Source organism: Diabrotica undecimpunctata, chromosome 8 (assembly GCF_040954645.1).
Source record: "Diabrotica undecimpunctata isolate CICGRU chromosome 8, icDiaUnde3, whole genome shotgun sequence".
NCBI classification, from domain to species: domain Eukaryota; kingdom Metazoa; phylum Arthropoda; class Insecta; order Coleoptera; family Chrysomelidae; genus Diabrotica; species Diabrotica undecimpunctata.
Genome location: NC_092810.1, coordinates 123,700,431 through 123,720,144, shown reverse-complemented (window position 1 = coordinate 123,720,144; position 19,714 = coordinate 123,700,431). Strand labels below are relative to the sequence as shown.

Below are 19,714 nucleotides of genomic sequence, written 5' to 3'. Positions count from 1 at the left end.
AATTGACTAGATTCATTCAATAAGACAGATCCTCGAGAAAACATTAGAATTTAACATTGAAACCCATCACCTATTAGTTGACTTCAAGGGCTCATATGAAGTGTCAAGAGAACAGTATTATCCAATCAACGCGTGAGTTTAGTACACCATAAAAACTTATCCGACTAACGAGAATGAAAGGGAAAGAATTCTCAATCCTTTGAGATAAAGGATGGACTCAGACAAGGGGCTTACCTGGCTTGCCTCCTATGTAACTTTGCTGTGGTAAAGACAGTGCGAGACACACGAATTAGAGACGTAGGTACTATTTACAATCGATCTATACAAATCTTAGCATATGCTGATGACATTTACATAATAGGGCCTAGTAAGTGAGATGTTGAGCAATATTTGCTAGAATTTGAAACAGCGGCGAAACAGGCCCGTCTAGTCATTAACGAAGATAAAACCCAAGTACATGTTGGTTACTAAGGATCCTATAGCAAATGAGTACGGAAAACAGTCTTTGGAAGTCATATATTTAAATGTGTTGACAGCTTCACATACCTTGGCATGCTAGGTAACTAGTACTACCAACAAAACAAGCAAAAAAATTAAAAGACGAATAAACCAATAGTACATACTCCAGTCAAGAAATAACTAAAATTACATATAAACCACTGCTGCGGCCAGCCCTCACATATCGGGCAGAAACATGGACTCTCACGCAGAAGGATTCTAGACTTTTGGGAATATTGGAGCGTAAAAAAATACTCTGCAAAATATTTGGAGCTGTAAACGACCAAGGGTAGTGACGATGTCATAACGTTCATTAAAACACAGTGACTAGATGGGCTGTACACATAATATATTGTTAAAATGCTATCGACAGAAACACCTACAGGAAGAAGCAGAGGCCGATCTCTAATTGGGTGGTAGATAGAGTTGAGACCGACTTAGGAATACAAAAATATATACATTAATAAATAAATAAATAATCAAAAGATAGGGACGAATCTTATAGCAGGTCAGGATCCACAGACGGTTGTCGAGCCAAAGATGATGATGAGATTATGATGCACCCTCTGATGAAGATAAGAGGTGACGTTGAACCATAAGTGATGGTACCCCACATCATAATCCCAAAAGTGCGGTGCATATTCTATTCGACAAAAAAACTATTGACTTTAGGGATGCCGTAATGCATCCCTAAATACAATAAAAAAATTATCACTAAAGACAACCCTGTTCCATCCCTGGCTCCACATCAGTCATTCTCTGCACCATTCATTTTTTCCAATATAAGCTTGACTTTTTATTAAAATAAAATAATCTATAATGGGTGTTATTATTTCTGTCACTTAGTATGTGTTAATATGAGCCTCCATCCTTTGTCCACTGGTCCACTTTTTGGTCTTTTTAAACCCGTTGATCTTTGAAAATGTCTTTTTTTCTCATTTCCAAGTGTAATTGAAGGTTTTCTAATTCATTATACTTAACAGTCCTTTTGAAATTTTCTGTGGGTCTGTGAATTTCATCATTTTTCGCGCATTTCTGCAGAACAATCTTTTTTGTTGTTGATAGACTCTCATATTTGTTTCCCAGATTCCTCAAAAGATTTAGTTTAGCAATCTTTTTTTTTACAACTTTCTACATAATTACAAAAATAACCTATCTTAAGATACAACCGATTGGCATACATGAAAAGCCCCAAATTTAAAATATGCCGAAATATTTTAGTGTTTCATCTTTTAACTGTTAAAGATAGATATTCACAAATTTCACAGAAGATCACTTCCATCTAGTCTAGTATGTACACGTCATATCTACTTATTGTTTTAAAGAAAATACTGTCTGGAGAAGGATAATATGTATTAAATAAGGATAAAGTAAAATTTCGCTCCATATTTTTTCCTAACAGAGAAATACTTCATTTTAATATATTTGTAAATTAAATTTTTGATGTTACCTATGATTATAAAAATGGATCCAATTAATGATTTATCTGATTACAAATGTATATGAGGTAATATTTGTCATATTTTTTTATTGTAATGACACATACAATTTTAAATCATAACTATATATTTATGTTTTCAGGGGGTAAAATCATTCTTCCTCTCGTAACTCAAAGTGTTCCCAGTATGTTGGCAAGTCCGGATTGGAAACAAAGGCATGCCGCTCTTATGGCTCTAAGTGCAGTTGGAGAAGGTAAGTAGTATGCAATCTATTAAAGTGTGACCTATATATTTATGTAATTGTCTTTTTAAGGTTGTCACAAACAAATGGAAGGTATGCTTCAACAAATCATGAATGGCGTTCCTGGTGTAATGGATGGCGTTTTACGATATTTACAAGATCCACATCCAAGAGTTAGATACGCGGCTTGTAATGCCGTAGGTCAAATGGCGACAGATTTTGCACCAGTTTTCGAAAAGAAATTCCACAATCAAGTAGTCCCAGGTTTGCTTATGTTACTGGATGATAATGCCAATCCACGAGTCCAGGCTCATGCTGGTAAGTTTATCAGTAAAGAAACATACAGCATATCCAATTAAATAAATGCAATAGACTTGTGTTTGATAACTAATGAAAACAAATTAATATGAGTTAATCTAAATAATGCATGAATATATGTATTGTATATAATTCAAATAAATATATATATATATATATATATATATATATATATATATATATATATATATATATATCTGCTTGAACAATGAATAACATATAATAGTCGTCCTAGGAGTACATGACATTACTGTTCATGAGTGCCAGTTTAAATGTTTTTCAAGCTTCCTGTTCAAACTTTGAAATTTAGGCACTATTTGGACACACATTTTTACATATTATTATGTAAACTATTTTGTACATATTCTTTGGCAATTCTCAGTTTCATCAATCATATGAATACTTAATTGATGGACAAATGAAACCAGATTATCGATCTTTTTTATATATTTTGCGTCAATGATCTCGACCATCTTGAATAAGTTTAAACCATTCAAAAGTCCTTGCCGGCAATTACTTATTTATTTTATTTATCAACGGGCAATTGCCCAATTAAATCATACAAAAAATAAAAGTAAGAACAGTAAATAACAAACATTAACAAAGAATGTACGAAACACAAGCACATCAAGCTATCACACACAGTTCTTAAGCTGAGCTTTAAATTCTTTTGGAATTCTATAATTCTAACAATCCAACCTTTGGGAATATTGATTAGCAAACCTTGGTGTTCTAGACCTGAAGGAATTGTGTCCGTAGTTTGTGCGATGGGGTATAACATAAAAGGGTTGATTTAGCCTTGTTTGTCTACTGGGAACATGAAGATTAATTTTTTCCAATAGTTGAGGACCAAAAATAATAGAGTGCAGTATACTATAAAACAGTGAGATCTTTGTGCATGCGTCGAGTTTGGAGAGAAGTTATGTTGAGGGACCTTTCCATATTTGAATAGTTAATTTCTTCAATCCTCTGGTTTTGTTTAAATGCAACAAATCTTAAGAATTTGTGTTCAACTCTCAATAGCTTGAATATGGGTGTTATAGTGAGGAGACCAAAGACATGAACAGTAATCTAGATGGGGTCTCGCAAGTGAACAATACAACATTTTTATGGATGGAATATTTAGAAAGTCTTTAGCACAACATTTGATAAACCCTAAAAGTTGAAGTGATTTTGAGACAACAGATGAGATATAGGGGATGTAGGATAAGCTGGAATCGAGCACAACACCTAGGTCTTTTATCTGAGATAGAGTCTAAAGGGCAACCATTAATAGTATAGATATGATTTGTAGGAGTTTTATTCCGACCAAAAACCATTAAATGACACTTTTTAACATTAAGTTCCATTCCGTTGATAGTCACCATCATTCTCAATTTTCAAATATAATTTTAAATCGTCAGCAAACATTAGGAAAAAGGCAAAGAGGAAACAGGAGGCAATGTCATTAACATAGTTATTGAATAGAAGAGATCCTAGGTGTGATCCTTGTGGTACTCCTGAAAGTACCTTAATCTCAAATGATTGAAAACCCTGAACACATACTATTTGTATTCTTTCAGTTAGGTAGGATAACAACCATTCTAAAAGTTCACCCTGGATACCCAGACTCCTCAACTTATTGATTAAAATCTTGTGATTTACCCGGTCAAACGCCTTTGTAAAGTCTGTGTATACAGCATGAACCTGGAAGCCATCTTCAAGAGATTCTAAAAGGAAATCAGTAAATGTTAATGAATTAAGTTCGGTGGAGCGGCTAGAGAGAAATCCAAATTGTTGGTCCATAAAACAGTCTTTTAAAGTTGCTGACAAAGAGTTACAGACAAGGCTCCCAAAAACTTTGGGAATACAACTTAAAATGCTAATAGGCCGATAATTGTTCACTTGAGAATTATCTCCAGATTTTAGTATTGGGGTAATAAAGCTAGTACTACCTTAGTATTACCTACTACTTAGTATTATTAGCCAGTATTACCATACATTTTCAATAAAATATAAATTTCACTAGCAATTTTTCCAAGTTTGGAGTACAATTTCACATAAAAAACACATTCGTGATTAGTGCAATCAAATTTATAATTTAATATTATAAAAATAAATCAAACTTTTATGTGTAAATATTGCTGCTCTTAGCTAATATTAATTTGCTTATAACAATGTTAATAATGATTAATTAATTTGTAATAATAGGCAACTGTTCCAACTCCCTTGATGGTTGTTCGGGATTATCATATGGGAGGTATGCTGATCTGAGAACTCCAACTCCCTTGATGGTTGTTCGGGATTATCATATGGGAGGTATGCTGATCTGAGAACTCCAACTCCCTTGATGGTTGTTCGGGATTATCATATGGGAGGTATGCTGATCTGAGAACTATCTCCTTCATAACTCCTCCATCTATAACTTTTATCTTTACTGTCGTTCAGTCTGTGGAACAGAGATCACAACCAGTCTTCTGTGTTACGGTCTTGATTTTGCCTCTTTAGACGGGTCCTGATGGTTTCATCAAGTTTTTTCTCGGGGACGCGGGTGAGGACCATGGAGCGGTTGGGCATATTATTTAGAACAATTATATTTAAGTTTACTCCCCCACAGCCCCTCAATAGTCTTCACCACTTCAGTCGTCACATTTTTTTTGTATACCCGTTAGTTAACACAGTTTACCCACAGGGTCCCTTCGCTAAACGATGCTTTATGGAACTGCAGAAGTACATTTTGACCTCAGATAGGAGGTCCTCATCAAGTGCTTGCTCCAGTTTGTTAATGACCAAATTTGCTTGATCCCGATCTAGTTGAGTATCAGGATGGTGTCTGTGTGCTACCAACCTTCTGAATACTTTTGTCAGGGTGCTTTATGACCTAGTCTGCTCGTTAGAGTCCCTTGGTTTCTTAGCAACTCTGTTACGAGGGGGTGATGGTATTCTCCCGAAGTCTCTTTTTATCGTCGGGTGGTGCTGATTTGGATTTCTTAGGATTTGCTATGGTCTATGTCCCAGCAGCCATTTTTGTCTTTTTCTTATCTTCCTTTGTTGAGCTCCAGTTAAGCGTTATTTGAGACTTATTTATTTTTTTAAATTAAAAATCCGAAATATATGAATTATTTCGAATTTTCAAATTGTAAAAAATAATTCTTTGGTGTATGTGCTACAAAAGTGTTTCTATACCTTACAATTTTTTGAGCTTTCTTTCACGATGATTGAATGTTAATTAATTTTATTTATAGTTTATAAGAGAGTTTTAATTATATTATTTGTAGATTTGTACATATTTAAATTAAAAATTTGAATGATAATATTTTTTCTAAAAAGATTCATTTATTAAAAGTTAAAATATTATTTTCTTTAAAAAATTTTATAAAACACAAAAATTTAATGCTATTCTACGACACAAAAAAATATCTAAAGTTGCATTTGTTGCATTTGTTTTGCCACTCTTTCATATTTTAGAAGTAGTAATAGCGCTGACATAACCGCTCCCTAGTGGTACTAATAAGGAACTAAAATTTTGATCTACCTCTGCTTCTTTTTTATAACGTGTGTTCAACCTTTGCCGACGATAAAAAATGATAGTGAAAGATCCTTCTGTATGCATCTATATTCTTTGGTATTAAGGTGCCTCTATCGTACCATGTGACTCCAAAATGTTACAAAACTACTTTATCAAAAAGTTAAATTGTGTAAGCCGCAAGCAGAGGGCTTTGCATAAGTCACACAATGTCAAATGACATGAAAAGCTCTCCAAGCCATCCATTGTATCTCGTACAGCTTTAAATGTTCAACAAAATTAAAAAGAACAGTTGTATTGTATTATCAATGATTAAAAAAATGGATCCAATTAATGATTCTTTTGATTACAAAAATATATGAGATAATACATTCTACTCTTAACATTGTTCAGCTAAGAATCACAGATAACTCACGTTTTTATTTTATGGTTTATTTTATGTCAATATTGGTTAGAAAATAATATTTAATATTCACTTTACATTTTAGGTGCTGCTTTGGTAAATTTCGCTGAAGATTGTCCCAAACATATACTGAACGGATACTTAGAACCACTGATGAGTAAACTTGAAGGGATTCTAACTGCAAAGTTTAAAGAATTGGTAGAAAAGGGCACCAAATTGGTATTGGAACAGGTTGTGACAACTATAGCTAGTGTTGCAGATACAGCTGAAACTGAATTTATAGCTTATTATGATCGCTTAATGCCGTGCTTAAAATATATTATTCAAAATGCTAACAAAGATGAGCTTAAATTACTCAGAGGTAAGTAAATCATGTGCAGTAATAGACATATCCTGTATCAAAATTCCATTTAGAGTGGTTCAAAAACCAGTCAGTTTTTGTCAAGTTTTTGGGTCTGCGCCACCACTGTATCAATAAATTAATAGTTTGTGAAAACAGAAATAAGAAACAAATGACTGAGCTAGTTAGGAATTTAACAAAGAATAAATGTCAATATACATGTATTTGCATATGAGTCCTCATTCTGGATCATCCTAGACGATTTAGACAAAAACTATGGAAAAGACAAGCAATATCAAGAATAAATGGTGCCAACAGTGAAAGTGTAAAAAAGCAAGAATTAGAAAAGATATATACTTGTCTTATTAACACCTATCACAACTTATTTTATTAGACACTATTTGGACCCCGTTATGACATTAACTTAGTTTTGAGAAAATCAAAAAACTCACTTCTTGAGCTCCACCGCCTGCCTGTCCTTCGAGCCATAAATGAAAAGTGGAATTTTTTTGCTTACCTGCATAAATTCCGCAATTATATACCCATAACTGCCGTTTATAAAATATAATATTTGAAGATATGTGAGGTAAAGGCAGCGTTTTTTTTTTCTAAATCAAAGGCCAGAGTTTCTATTTGTTCATCTTCTATTGCTTTGGTTAAATCAAGGTTCATTTGTTTTCTTCCTAATTCAGCTTGTTTCTGTTGTCTAACAATATCCTCTTTTTCATCATCTTTAATACTCTGTATCTTAATTTTAGAGGCATCAGATTTATTGCAGGTGTCTTTTTTGACTTTTTCAGTTGCAATTTAAAATAATTAAAAAAAACGGGTGTGGCAGTCCAGTGGGACTGCCGGTAGAAGTTATACTTCTATACACGCGTTCGCCGTTACAAATTTATATGGAAGTCAATCTGCACAATCAAAAAAATCAAAGTGGAATTAAAAAATTATAAACAAAAAGAGTTTATCATTTTAAAAATTATTAACTAACATACTATTAGATACACGCAACTAATAAATACAATATTCTACACAATTTTAAAAATGTTTTTAAGATTAGAAGTTAAAAAATATAAATCAATACACATACCTTTCGCAAATTGCAAATATAAGCTTCAGTGGAAGTTGATGGCATCAACGTTACATTTCTCATAATTATTTGCACTCTTTGCGATAGAAATTTATTTTGGTAAGGTAACATTTTCACAATAATTATTGATTGCCAATGGTAATCAGAAACCTAATGAAATAAATCTACAACGTGGAACCAACTATCGAATGTTACAGATACCTGCAACAAGGAACCAAATTTACTTGGTTCGAAATTAAAAACCTGTACCACCGAATTTATTATTCTGCAATATGGTTCTATCGTCCACTAGATGGTGCTGAGGTGCCAGAACATTTGGCTCGTTATTGCAGAACATGAATAATATTGTTCTGAAGTTATTTTCTTGTGGCATTTTAAATTAATTACTATTTAAATGGGAATAAGCCACAATTAAAGGTTAAAATACGTTTATTGACATTTCAATTTCCACTTATAAATAATAAAAAATATAAATAATAAAAATAATATTTAATAATAATAATAGACTATAAATAATATAAATAATATTATTTATAGTCTATTCAAACCAAGAACTTCATTTTCGAAAAAATGTTAGTTGGTTCCTTGTTGCATAATGGGGTCCATTTGTAAATGCATGTGAAAACTCATTGGCATTATAGCAAATCTATTAACTTAAAATTTATATCAAAATTGATTCTCCTCTAAGTCAACAAAATAAATAAATACTCCTAAGCAGACTGTTTAGTAAATTTATTCATTAAGAACATGAAACTAAGCATTCTATTCTTGCATATGAGTTTGTCAGCAAAAATTGTAGGTTGTTTTCCATTTTGACGTGTACATTGCCAAAGTGTATTATTCTGAATATTGTTTAAAGGTTTTGCTTGATACAATCCTCAAGAAGTTAAAATTTTAGATGTAGTGTACTTAAATATTGATTATTCATTACAGGTAAAGCTATTGAATGTGTTACATTAATTGGTATGGCAGTTGGATCCGAAAAATTCAGCATAGATGCAACAGAAGTTATGGATATGTTGTTGAAGACACATGGGGACGGAGCTGAACTACCCGACGACGATCCTCAAACTAGTTATCTTATTTCCGCTTGGTCTAGAATATGTAAAGTAAGTTTACATGTACAATTTTTAAAATTAGATTTACCTTTTCATTTCTATCACTGAGTAAGTTTGGCTAATCATTGAAAGTTTATTACTTCTTCTTACGCTGACATGCATTTGTGCATATGCATCCACCTTTCATTGCCTGGTCAAATAAGATTGGGCAGGAAGGATTAAATTGTTCTATTTTGAGCAGATTTGATAGCCTCTGATAACCATGGATTCCTTTCCATTGATGAATGCTATACACTTATGATATCTTTTTATGTTCTAGATTTCTATTACTCTCTGTTTTTCTTCTGTATATTAATTGCTGTAAAAGTGTATTTATAGTTCTCATAATATACACCTTAAATATGTAGGTTTCATGCTTTTTATATGTTTATAAAGTTCTTTAGGTGCCGTTCATTATGTAACCAGATTTATTACAATTATTTACCCCCCCCCCCCCATTTTTTAAAATTCATTCTGTTTTTTTATTGATTGCAGCAGTTTACTTCTAGAAACAAGATAATAGATTTAGGATAGAGGACTTTAACACACATAATATTCAATTAAACTAACTTTATTAACACAGTATTTAACATAGAGTAAGGTACAAATATATGGCAATTTTCTAGAGAATGTTTGGCTAAGGCTGTTGTATTTAATCTGTTGGTTTGTACACTATGTGTGCAACAACCCTTCTGTGCAGGTATTCACGGTCAGGAAATAAGAAACTATATATAGTTTGTGCGACTTTCCAAGTGCGACTGTTACCTTTATTACAATAAGAATTACTGTCTCACAATATGAGATAAATTGTTCCTCATTTGACACTAAAATGATCTTACTTTTAGGTTCTTGGTAAGAATTTCGAACAATATTTACCTTTAGTAATGGGACCAGTAATAAGAACTGCAGCTATGAAACCCGATGTTGCCCTTTTAGACAACGACGATATGCAAGGAGTAGAAGGTGATGACGATTGGCAATTTGTATCTTTAGGAGAACAGAAGAACTTCGGAATTCGCACGGCAGGTAGGGTATTGTCATACATAGACCAATTGAATCATGGCATTTCGAAAAGTGCATTAATTAAAACCTGTTCCATTTCGTTAAAAAGGCCAGGCACTCTGCCACAGTATATGCTCAGTGTTAACTAGGTATTAAAAAACCTTTCTTTTAAAAGCTCTATAGTGTGTTTCCTGTTGAATGTCAGATGGTAGACTATTGTAAAATTTAACACACACATACAAGGACTTCTCGCTGTTAAGAGACAATCTGTGAAGTGGGAAATTCAAATTAAGGCTTCTTGTACTATATTCATGATTTGGAAGGTGATAAAACAAAATAAAATTTTTAAAAAGGAACATAATACATTCAAATATATAGATGGCTGAGAAAGTGAGTATATTGAGTGATTTGGTGAATCTGCCTCTACAGGATTTTCCCGCCTTTAGTCCTAAGATCACCCGGATTTCTTTTTTTTTTTGGACTATAAAGACAGTTGAGCTATCCTTTGCAGCACCCCAGAAGATTACTCCATATCGCATTACAGAATAAGAGTTTGCATAATATACTGATACTAAAATTCCCTGTTCTAGATAGCTGTTTACATAGATAAGATTTACATTTCTAAATAATGTTGTTTATTTCAGGTCTTGAAGACAAAGCTGCTGCCTGTAGTATGCTTGTTTGCTATGCTCGTGAACTAAAAGATAGTTTCTCAAATTATGCTGAAGAAGTTGTCAAACTTATGGTACCAATGCTCAAATTCTACTTCCACGATGGCGTTAGAAATGCTGCTGCAGAATCTCTACCATGGCTATTGGAATGTGCAACAAATAAAGGACCTGCTTTCTTAGGTGGAATGTGGAGTTTTATTTGCCCCGAACTGCTCAAAGCCATTGACACTGAACCTGAAAGTGAAGTTTTAATGGTTATGTTAGACTCATTGACACGGTGTATTCAGAAATTAGGACCGAGTTATATTGATCAAGAATCCATGACTGAAATTTTGAGGATAATTGACAAATTAATGAAAGAACATTTTGAACGAGCCAATGATAGACATAAGAAACATTTAGACGAAGATTATGATGAGGTAAGTCAATAATTTTATATTCATAATTAAAATTTATAAAGTTATATAAAAGAAAAAAACTCGTATCGCAAGATACCTTCTGTTACCAAGGAACTTATAAAGATCTTGTTTGATAATCAACTTTTGTCACTGTATCATATAACTGCTTAGTTCTAAGTAGATTATGACTTGCTATACAGAAATATCCATATATGATATATAATTATACCTTAATCATTTTAGGAAGTACAAGAGCAATTGGAAGATGAAGAATCAGATGATATATATGTACTCAGTAAAATAGCCGATGTTATTCACTCCCTATTTCTAGTATATAGAGAAACCTTCCTGCCGTTGTTTGATCAGATTTGTAGTCACTTTGTTAATCTTTTAACCCCTAACCGCAGCTGGGCAGATAGACAATGGGGAATATGTGTATTTGACGATGTTATAGAATTCACAGGTCCAGCATGCTCAAAATACCAAGGCTATTTTCTTCAACCTCTGGCTTTATACATCAAAGACAAGACCACTGAAGTTAGACAGGCAGCAGCTTATGGATGGGGAGTGCTAGCGCAATTTGGAGGTGAACAATTTGCGGGAGAATTAGCTAAAGCTGTACCAGTTTTAGTTGAAGTTATAAATGAACCTGAATCAAAGGACCCTAGGAATATTAACGCTACTGAAAATGCTATATCGGCTGTTACTAAAATTATGAAGTATAATAACTCACAGATTAACCTTGACGAAATTATTCCCCTGTGGTTCTCCTGGTTGCCAGTTATAGAAGATGTAGACGAATCACCTCATATTTATGGATATATGTGCGATTTAATAGAGCAGAATAATCAACACATTTTAGGTAAGTTAAATCGATTTAATTAAACAAGGTATAAGTTTAAACAAAGCTTATATCTGAATTGACAGTAGAAAGAACTATTAGTGCCTTTATTAGTGACTAGTAATAATAAAACAATTTGATTGTATTATCTATGATTATAAAAATGGATCCAATTAATGATTCTTTTGATTACAAGCTTATATGAGATAATACATATCAATGGAATATTTTTTCTCTTAAAATGCATTTTAAAAAATGTTCAGGTAAAGTTATAAATCTATTTCATTAGTGTAGGTTTCATTATTTTTGATTTCTTGAGGTCACTTGTTTGTGTGATTAATTATTATGCCAAAATAGTAGTTGTTCTAAAATACATCTTTATATTATTTTGGATTTTTGTATCCCCTTAAATTTAATTTTCTTGATGAAGTTTATATTCTTTTTCATACTCAAGTTAATTGGTGTTCCATTGACCTTTATTCCAGCTGTTTTCCCCTCGAGATCTCTTTTCATAACTTCTTAATTCCTGAAATCCCAGTGTATTCAATACACTAGTGGCGACAATACACATCCCTGTCGTACCCCTCTTTAAATTTCAAACTCTCTTGAAGTGTGTTCATTAATGCTTATATGTGCCCGCTTCTTAGAGTGTACAGTACCTGGCCAAATTATTAGGCCAAGCAAGGAAAAATTTAGTACTATAAGTACTGAAAAAAGTTTACTGTTTTGTTCTTTTTTGTGAATATTAACTCTTAGGTAATTAAACTGTACTAAAAAAGTTTTATTTATTAAAAAAGTATAATTTTTACAAAGTAGCAATAAATTTAATATTTTGTATGTCCGCCTTTGGCTGCTAAAAGAGCTTGAACACGTCGAGGCATGCTCTCGATACAGGCTTGAATAGTTTCCTGGAGGTGAAACGCTCATATATGATTCCACTTATATATAAGCGTTTCAAGTAACTCCCTTTTATTAGTAATGTTTTTTTTTTGCAATCTCCTCTCTCTGGCCAGTCAAGAACTTTATTTTTTTTTTGTTTTAAATAAGTTGAAATACTTTTAGAATTGTGGCAAGGACCACAATCATGCATAAATGTAGTTTCCTCTTCTACAGGAAACCATTCCTATAGCTGTGGCAAAAGTCTCGTCTCGAGTACTTTCCGGTACTGGTCTTGTCTCATCGTGTTTTCCACCACGTAGAGACAGCCTGTACCTTTGTCGGATACCACAGACCAGACCATGAGTAATGGTGGGTGTTTGATGGTGGGCACAATGCAGTCGGGCTTGTATCTCTCGTTGGGACGTCTCCGAACAAACTTTGTTTTGTCTGTCAAAACTTGAAAAACGGATTCGTCCGAGAAGCAGACCTGAAATCAACAAAATTTTTAGAAATGCCCATGTTTTTTTGGTTTTTAATATTGATATTCAAGCAAAACAACACAAATATACCTTTTTCCAATCTTCCACTCTCCAGTTTTTGTATTTTTGTGCCCATTCGAAACGTTTCTTTATCATCAGCCTCAGCTTTCGAACTGGTGTCCTAACTACCAGTTTGTTTTTGATAAGTCTCAGATGAACTGTTCTTTCTGAAACACAAATTCCTTCATCTCTTATCTCCTGGGTTTCTTTCTGTTGCAGCATTCGCAGTGGTTTCTTTCTGTTTACTATGCAAATATCTCTTATTTTGCCATCAGTTCTAGGAGTATCTTCCGCTGTGACTCTTACGCTTTATATCCAAACTGATTCCAGACGCATTTTTGTGTTTTATATTGCTTACAGAACTTGATCCTACCATTGCTGCTATTTCATTTTGAGACATTTGTCCAGCTTTTAGGAGTCCAAATACCTGGCCTACTCGTTTTGGTGACAGATCAGCGTTTTTCCCCATCTAACAATGTATAATACCCTTAATTATACCAATAACTTCACGGCATGTTTATAATCTAAAAACCGTTTAGAATTTAAATGTTGATAGACAGTATTTGAGGTTATAAAATGCACACTAGTTCACAGGGCGCAATGCTGTCTATAAATGGCGGATAGGGCGGTGTTGCCAACGTTAAAATAGTAAACATGTTTCAAAACCTCGTGACCTTCGTAAATCCGCATGCCCGAAAAAAATAAATGGACCCTAAAAGCATGCACAATTTTAATTTCATAGGAAATTAGGAGACAGGCAGAGGCGGTGTAGGGCGTGGGCCATGGCCTCGCGGTCCGGGGGTCCTGGCGCCATGGAGATTTATGTATTACCTAAGCCATGAATGCACCGAAAAAAGTACTTGCGTCGCTGTCTCTCGCGAGAAATCCCGCTGCGAAGAATTTCCGGTGTACGTCGTCGCCAAAACAAAATAGGGTATTCCCCGTTCGTCAAACAGCCCCCCCCTGTACACCGTGAAATTCTAGTTAAGAAATGAAAACTGGTTCACTGTTTCAAAACGCTGTGTTATAACTATACCTACTCATAAAATACTAAATATGTAGCCTCGTACTTATCATCATTCAATCTTCGCTTATCCACTGCTGGACATAGATCTCCCTCATAATTTTCCATCTATTTCGATCTTGTGCCTCTTGCATCCAATTCCTATGACAACGTTTTAGATCGTCAGTCCAACGTGTTGGTGGACGACCTCTGCTTCGGTAGGCATCATCTCTTGGTCTCCATTCCAGTATCCGCTTTGTCCATCTATTATCTGTCATTCGAGCCACGTGACCTGCCCAGTTCCATTTCAGTGTTGCTACTCTCTCTACTGCATCAGCCACTCCTGTTCTTTGTCGTAGCTGGCGAGACAGCCTCGTACTTATAATATCGATTTATTGTTTGTGAAAAATAGTTGTACAGCTAGATTACGAGTATGTAGTTAAACAATTCAGCAGTGTAAAAAGTAGAAAATAAAATCTGTCTTTACGCGCGAGCAGAAGGCCTCGCAAAATGTATCTTGCCCACCAATAAAATTATGATCTTGCGCCGCCACTGGGGACAGGGTAGGATTTGCACGTGTTAATGATGTCGAGTATTTCCAATAAACGTGACATTATTTTCTATTAGTTTCTCTAATCTTAAACATTCCAGTTAGTCATCGCATTTTTATTTTATCTCAAATTAAAAGATGTAATAAAAAAATTTCGACTTCCTGTCTTCACTGCCGATAAGAATTGCTGTGTAAAAATGTAAAATATTTACATTGCACTAATTTGGCTTATAAATAAACCTTTTAAGAACTGAAAAAGATCTAGAGGACAAAAATAAATAAATAACAAATCAATGTATGATAGAAAAATAATAGGATTTTGGGTTTAAATTCAGCAAAATATGTTTGTACGAGACAAAAACCTCGAATTCCTTGGGAAAAATATTCCCATGTAATTTTTTGCATAATCACTTTCATAAAATACCGCAAAATAGTGTTCAAGAGGTCGCTCATACAAAAAGTGGTCCTATATTACAGTTTTGTATAAATCCATTTTTAGAGAACAAGGTTTGGTGAATTCAAAAATAATTGTGTGTTTTTGTGTCTTAAAAATCATAAATTTTCGTTTTTTTCCGGGCAGATGAAATTGATTTATACAATTTTATTACATTTTTAGGATCTCACTGTAAAATGTTAAAAACTGAAACGCACTGAACATAAATAGACCTCACTATAAAATATTAATTGTTCATAAAACAATTGTTCACAAAAAAAAAATTCGTCTCTGTCTCACTACGATAACACTCTGAAGAGAACTCATGTTTTTAACAATGCCTGATATAATTGTTTCGTTCGTAGATCGACGTCACTAAATGATTATGTTAGGTCCACGACATTATGAATTATCACTAATCATTTACTATCATGGAAAGTGACTCGAATTTCCTTCTTTTACGTCACCAGACTTTGATTGTAGTCACTCCACAACCCCCTAGTTCTTGCGCGATTCTTTTTATGCATTCGCCTAAAAGAAAAAAACACCCCTAATAATTGTACAAAAGTCTTCTTCTTCTTGCAGTACCGTCTCCTATCGGAGGTTGGCTACCATCACAGCAATCTTTACTTTATTGGCTGCAGCTCTGAACAACTGTATTGAACTGCACCCATACCACTCCCTTAAATTTCGCAACCAGGAAATCCTCCTACGTCCCACATTTCTCTTTCCCCAGATTTTTCCTTGGATTATGAGTCTAAGCGGAGAGTACTTTTCTCCTCTCATTATGTGGCCCAGATATTCCAGTTTTTCGTTTGTATGGTTTTTATGACTTCGCATTCCTTCCCCATCTTCAGCAGAACATCTTGATTTGTTACTCTTCCACATTCTCCTGTAACACCACATCTCGAATGCCTCAATGTTTTTGATGTTTATCTTTTTCAGTGTCCAGGCTTCCATGCCGTACAGCAGAACGGAGAAAGCATAGCACCTTAACATTCTCGTTCTTAAGTTTATATTTATGTCCCGGCTGCATAGGAACTTTTTCATTTTGACAAACAATTGTCTCGCTATCTCTATTCGCCTCTTGATTTCTCTTGTCTGGTCACTAGTATCAGTGAAGCAAACCCCTAAATATTTGTAGGACGTAACTCTTTGAACTGGCTGATTATTTATGGTTAAATTCACATTGGTGTATAGCTTCTTTGTTACAATCATGAATTTAGTCTTTTTGATGTTCAGTTTTAGACCATACTTTTTGGTATGGGTGTTTATGTTTTCCATCAAAAACTGTAAATTTGCTAGGTTATCTGTTACTATTAGCGTGTCATCAGCATATCGTATATTGTTAATTAACTCTCCGTTAATGTTCATACCAATGTTTTGCTCTAGGAGCGCTTCCTGACATATTGTTCCGCTATATATATATTGAATAATAGTGGGGAAAGCACACAACCCTGACGCACGCCTCGACGAATCTCAATTTCTTCGGTTAACTTATTATCAACTTTGATTTTTGCTGTTTGTCCCCAGTACAACCTGGATATGATGTTAATGCTTCTTAGGATTTCATACAGCTTTTGGTGTCTGACTTTATCGAAGGCCTTCTCAAAATCTATGAAACCTATGTAGAGAGGTCTTGGTTTACATCCAAACATCTTTGCATTAACATGCTCAGACCAAACAAAGCTTCCCATGTTCCCAGTCCACCTCTGAATCCAAACTGTGTGGCGCTTATGTCCTCTTCTAATTTATTAAATATTCTTTTGTGAATTATTTTTAAAAATACTTTTAGTGTGTGGCTCATCAATGCTATAGTTCTGTGGTCTGAACACTCTCAACACTCTCTGGCGTTATTGGTCTTCTTGATTGTGACAAAAGTAGAGGAGAGCCATTTCTTTGGTATGATGCCTGTTCTATAAATTGTGTTAAAGAGGTTCACCATTATTTCAAGTACGTTGTACAAAAGTCAAAGAATACAAATTCAAAACTCACCTTTATCCAACTGTTCAAGAACCTGTATCTTTCCCTTTACTGTTTTGTGTTTTCTTTTTTCCATTTTGGACATAAAATTAATACATAAACGATATGTAGATATCTATTTAAGTTCAAAGCACTACTGAAAAAATTGCTGATGAAACGAGGTTCTACTGTTTTCTTAAACCCAAAAGTAAATCATAGATTATTTATATACAGAATTTTATTTTGTTAAGTGCATCTCTATTTTGTTGTATTGTAGATACTTTTAGTTCTGCACTATTTAATTATTGTTAAGGTCGCTCAACAAGTTTATTTTGTAGGCGTAAATAATTCCAATATACCAAGGATAATCAGCATAATTGCAGAGGCATTCTTCAGGGAGGCTATGGAACCAGCCAAACCAGAAGGCTTTAGAATGTTAAACATTGTTAGGCAAGTTCAATCAAATGAATCGTTTTTCCAAAGCGTGGTCCAATCTCTGGCTCCAGAACTGCAGCAAGCTTTACATGTGGCCCTACATACAACAGCAACTACATCTTAGCTGAAAATATAAATTTAAGTTATTGTTTTTAACGTTCATTTGATTAATTCAGAGTTGAAATAAAACATTACGAACTGTTATCGGACAGTTCTAAAGAAATCTGCATCCATAACGACATTTAGACTTTTATCGCTTAAGTATTTAATAATTGAAAAATATTTTTAGTTGGCGATTCATGGTGTTGATAATTTCATATAAACATGACAATGTTTTTTCTTAAACTGTACCGTTTACTTTTGTGATTTTCAAAGTGTTTTAACCGTCTAATTATCTAAAAGGGATGCACATTGTTTTAGAATATCCATATATAAATTATTTTTATATTTGTGAGTTATAGATAAATCTCGTCATGTGTAGTGGTTACATAGAAATTTTTTACGAAACTTTTTTATAATTACCTAATCAACAGGTATTTGTTTTATGAATTCATTATTGTACATAGATATTCACAACTCTGAACTATATGTGATACTTTTTGTTTTCATTAAATTCATAAAATATTTTTGTCTACAAGATCGACGTTAGTGTTTAAAAATTATGAATCACTAATGAATTATAAATATCTCAATAAAATGCATTTCTCGATGTTAACGTTTTTTAATACTCTTCGAATAGTCCTTTCTCTTTAAAATCAAATACCCAAGGACGACTGGATCAATTACATAACTTGCTTATATAGGGAAGACGCAAAAGATGTCAGCAACACACTAAAAATGATTTTAGTTAATGTAAATGTTTACAACAAAAGTATAAGTGTAACAAATTCAATCGTGTTGTTCTCTGGAAAACCAACAAGAACACCGGCCAGGCAGGGCATATGTGGATACAGTCTTTGTAATGACACAAATAACTCAATTTAATATAATAAGCCGCCCTATATATTGACTACTTTATAAAAAACAAATGATGTATAAACTTTTCTGCAGTAAGGCATCTTACTGATAGATACTTCGAGATATATATATATATATATATATATATATATATATATATATATATATATATATATATATATATATATATATATATATATATATATATATATCAAACAACACAGTTTATTAGGGCTGCAGTCAGTAGGTTTGGCCGGGATGTTATAGAAACACTTTTGACTTTTGGTCGAGCTTTCGGAATTCTTTTATTCCTTCTTCAAGACACTATAATTAGAAGAAAGTGTAAATATTTACAACATATCTCAAATTGTCATTACAACTTACTACTCGTTGAGATTATTTGTGTAAAGCTACGACACTCAACATTAAAAACACATATAAAATATAACATGTAAAATAATGGACAAAATACATTTTAAAATTTAGTTGTAAAGTTAAAATGTTGTTAGTGACATCTTTTAATGGTGTGTTTTGACTGATCCATAGAGAACAGAAAAAAAATTTGAGATATGTTGTAAATATTTACACTTTCTTCTAATTACAGTGTCTTCAAGAAGGAATAAAAGAATTTTCGAAAGCTCGACCAAAAGTCAAAAGAGTGTTTCTATAACATCCCGGCCAAATCTACTGACTGCAGCCCTAATAAACTGTGTTGTTTGTATATATATATATATATATATATATATATATATATATATATATATATATATATATATATATATATATATATATATATATTACTTGACTGAAGTCAGTCAAGTGAAATAGTCAACTATTTCCCGCTGATATTGCAAATGTTAACGTGGTCGTTCCAGTTTCAGTGACGAATCCAGGCCAGGTCCACCCAAAACAGCAATCACGCAGCAAAACATTGATGCGGTTCGTCAGCTAATTAAGGATGACCGCTGTGTAATATACCGGAAGAGAGGCATTTCAAAGCCCTCGATCCAAAAAATTATATATGAAGTTGGTTTCCCGTTGGATCCCTCATTTGCTCACAAAAGAGCAGAAAGCGATTCGCGTCAATTGGTGTCAAAAAACGTTGGAACTGTT

General features: G+C 33.4%; 1 protein-coding gene across 1 annotated transcript in view; it reads left to right on the top strand.

Moving 5' to 3' along the window:
- The window catches only part of Karybeta3 (karyopherin beta 3), a 32,735-nt gene extending 14,381 nt beyond the window's left edge, over positions 1-18,354 (top strand). The window contains exons 5-12 of the mRNA XM_072540884.1: positions 2,080-2,190; positions 2,251-2,496; positions 6,490-6,765; positions 8,768-8,943; positions 9,777-9,957; positions 10,578-11,023; positions 11,246-11,864; positions 17,548-18,354. Of these exons, the coding sequence (XP_072396985.1) occupies positions 2,080-2,190; positions 2,251-2,496; positions 6,490-6,765; positions 8,768-8,943; positions 9,777-9,957; positions 10,578-11,023; positions 11,246-11,864; positions 17,548-17,768 (2,276 nt within the window). The 3' untranslated portion in view covers positions 17,769-18,354. The remainder of the gene's footprint in view (positions 1-2,079; positions 2,191-2,250; positions 2,497-6,489; positions 6,766-8,767; positions 8,944-9,776; positions 9,958-10,577; positions 11,024-11,245; positions 11,865-17,547) is intronic.
- The last annotated feature ends 1,360 nt before the right edge of the window (positions 18,355-19,714 follow it).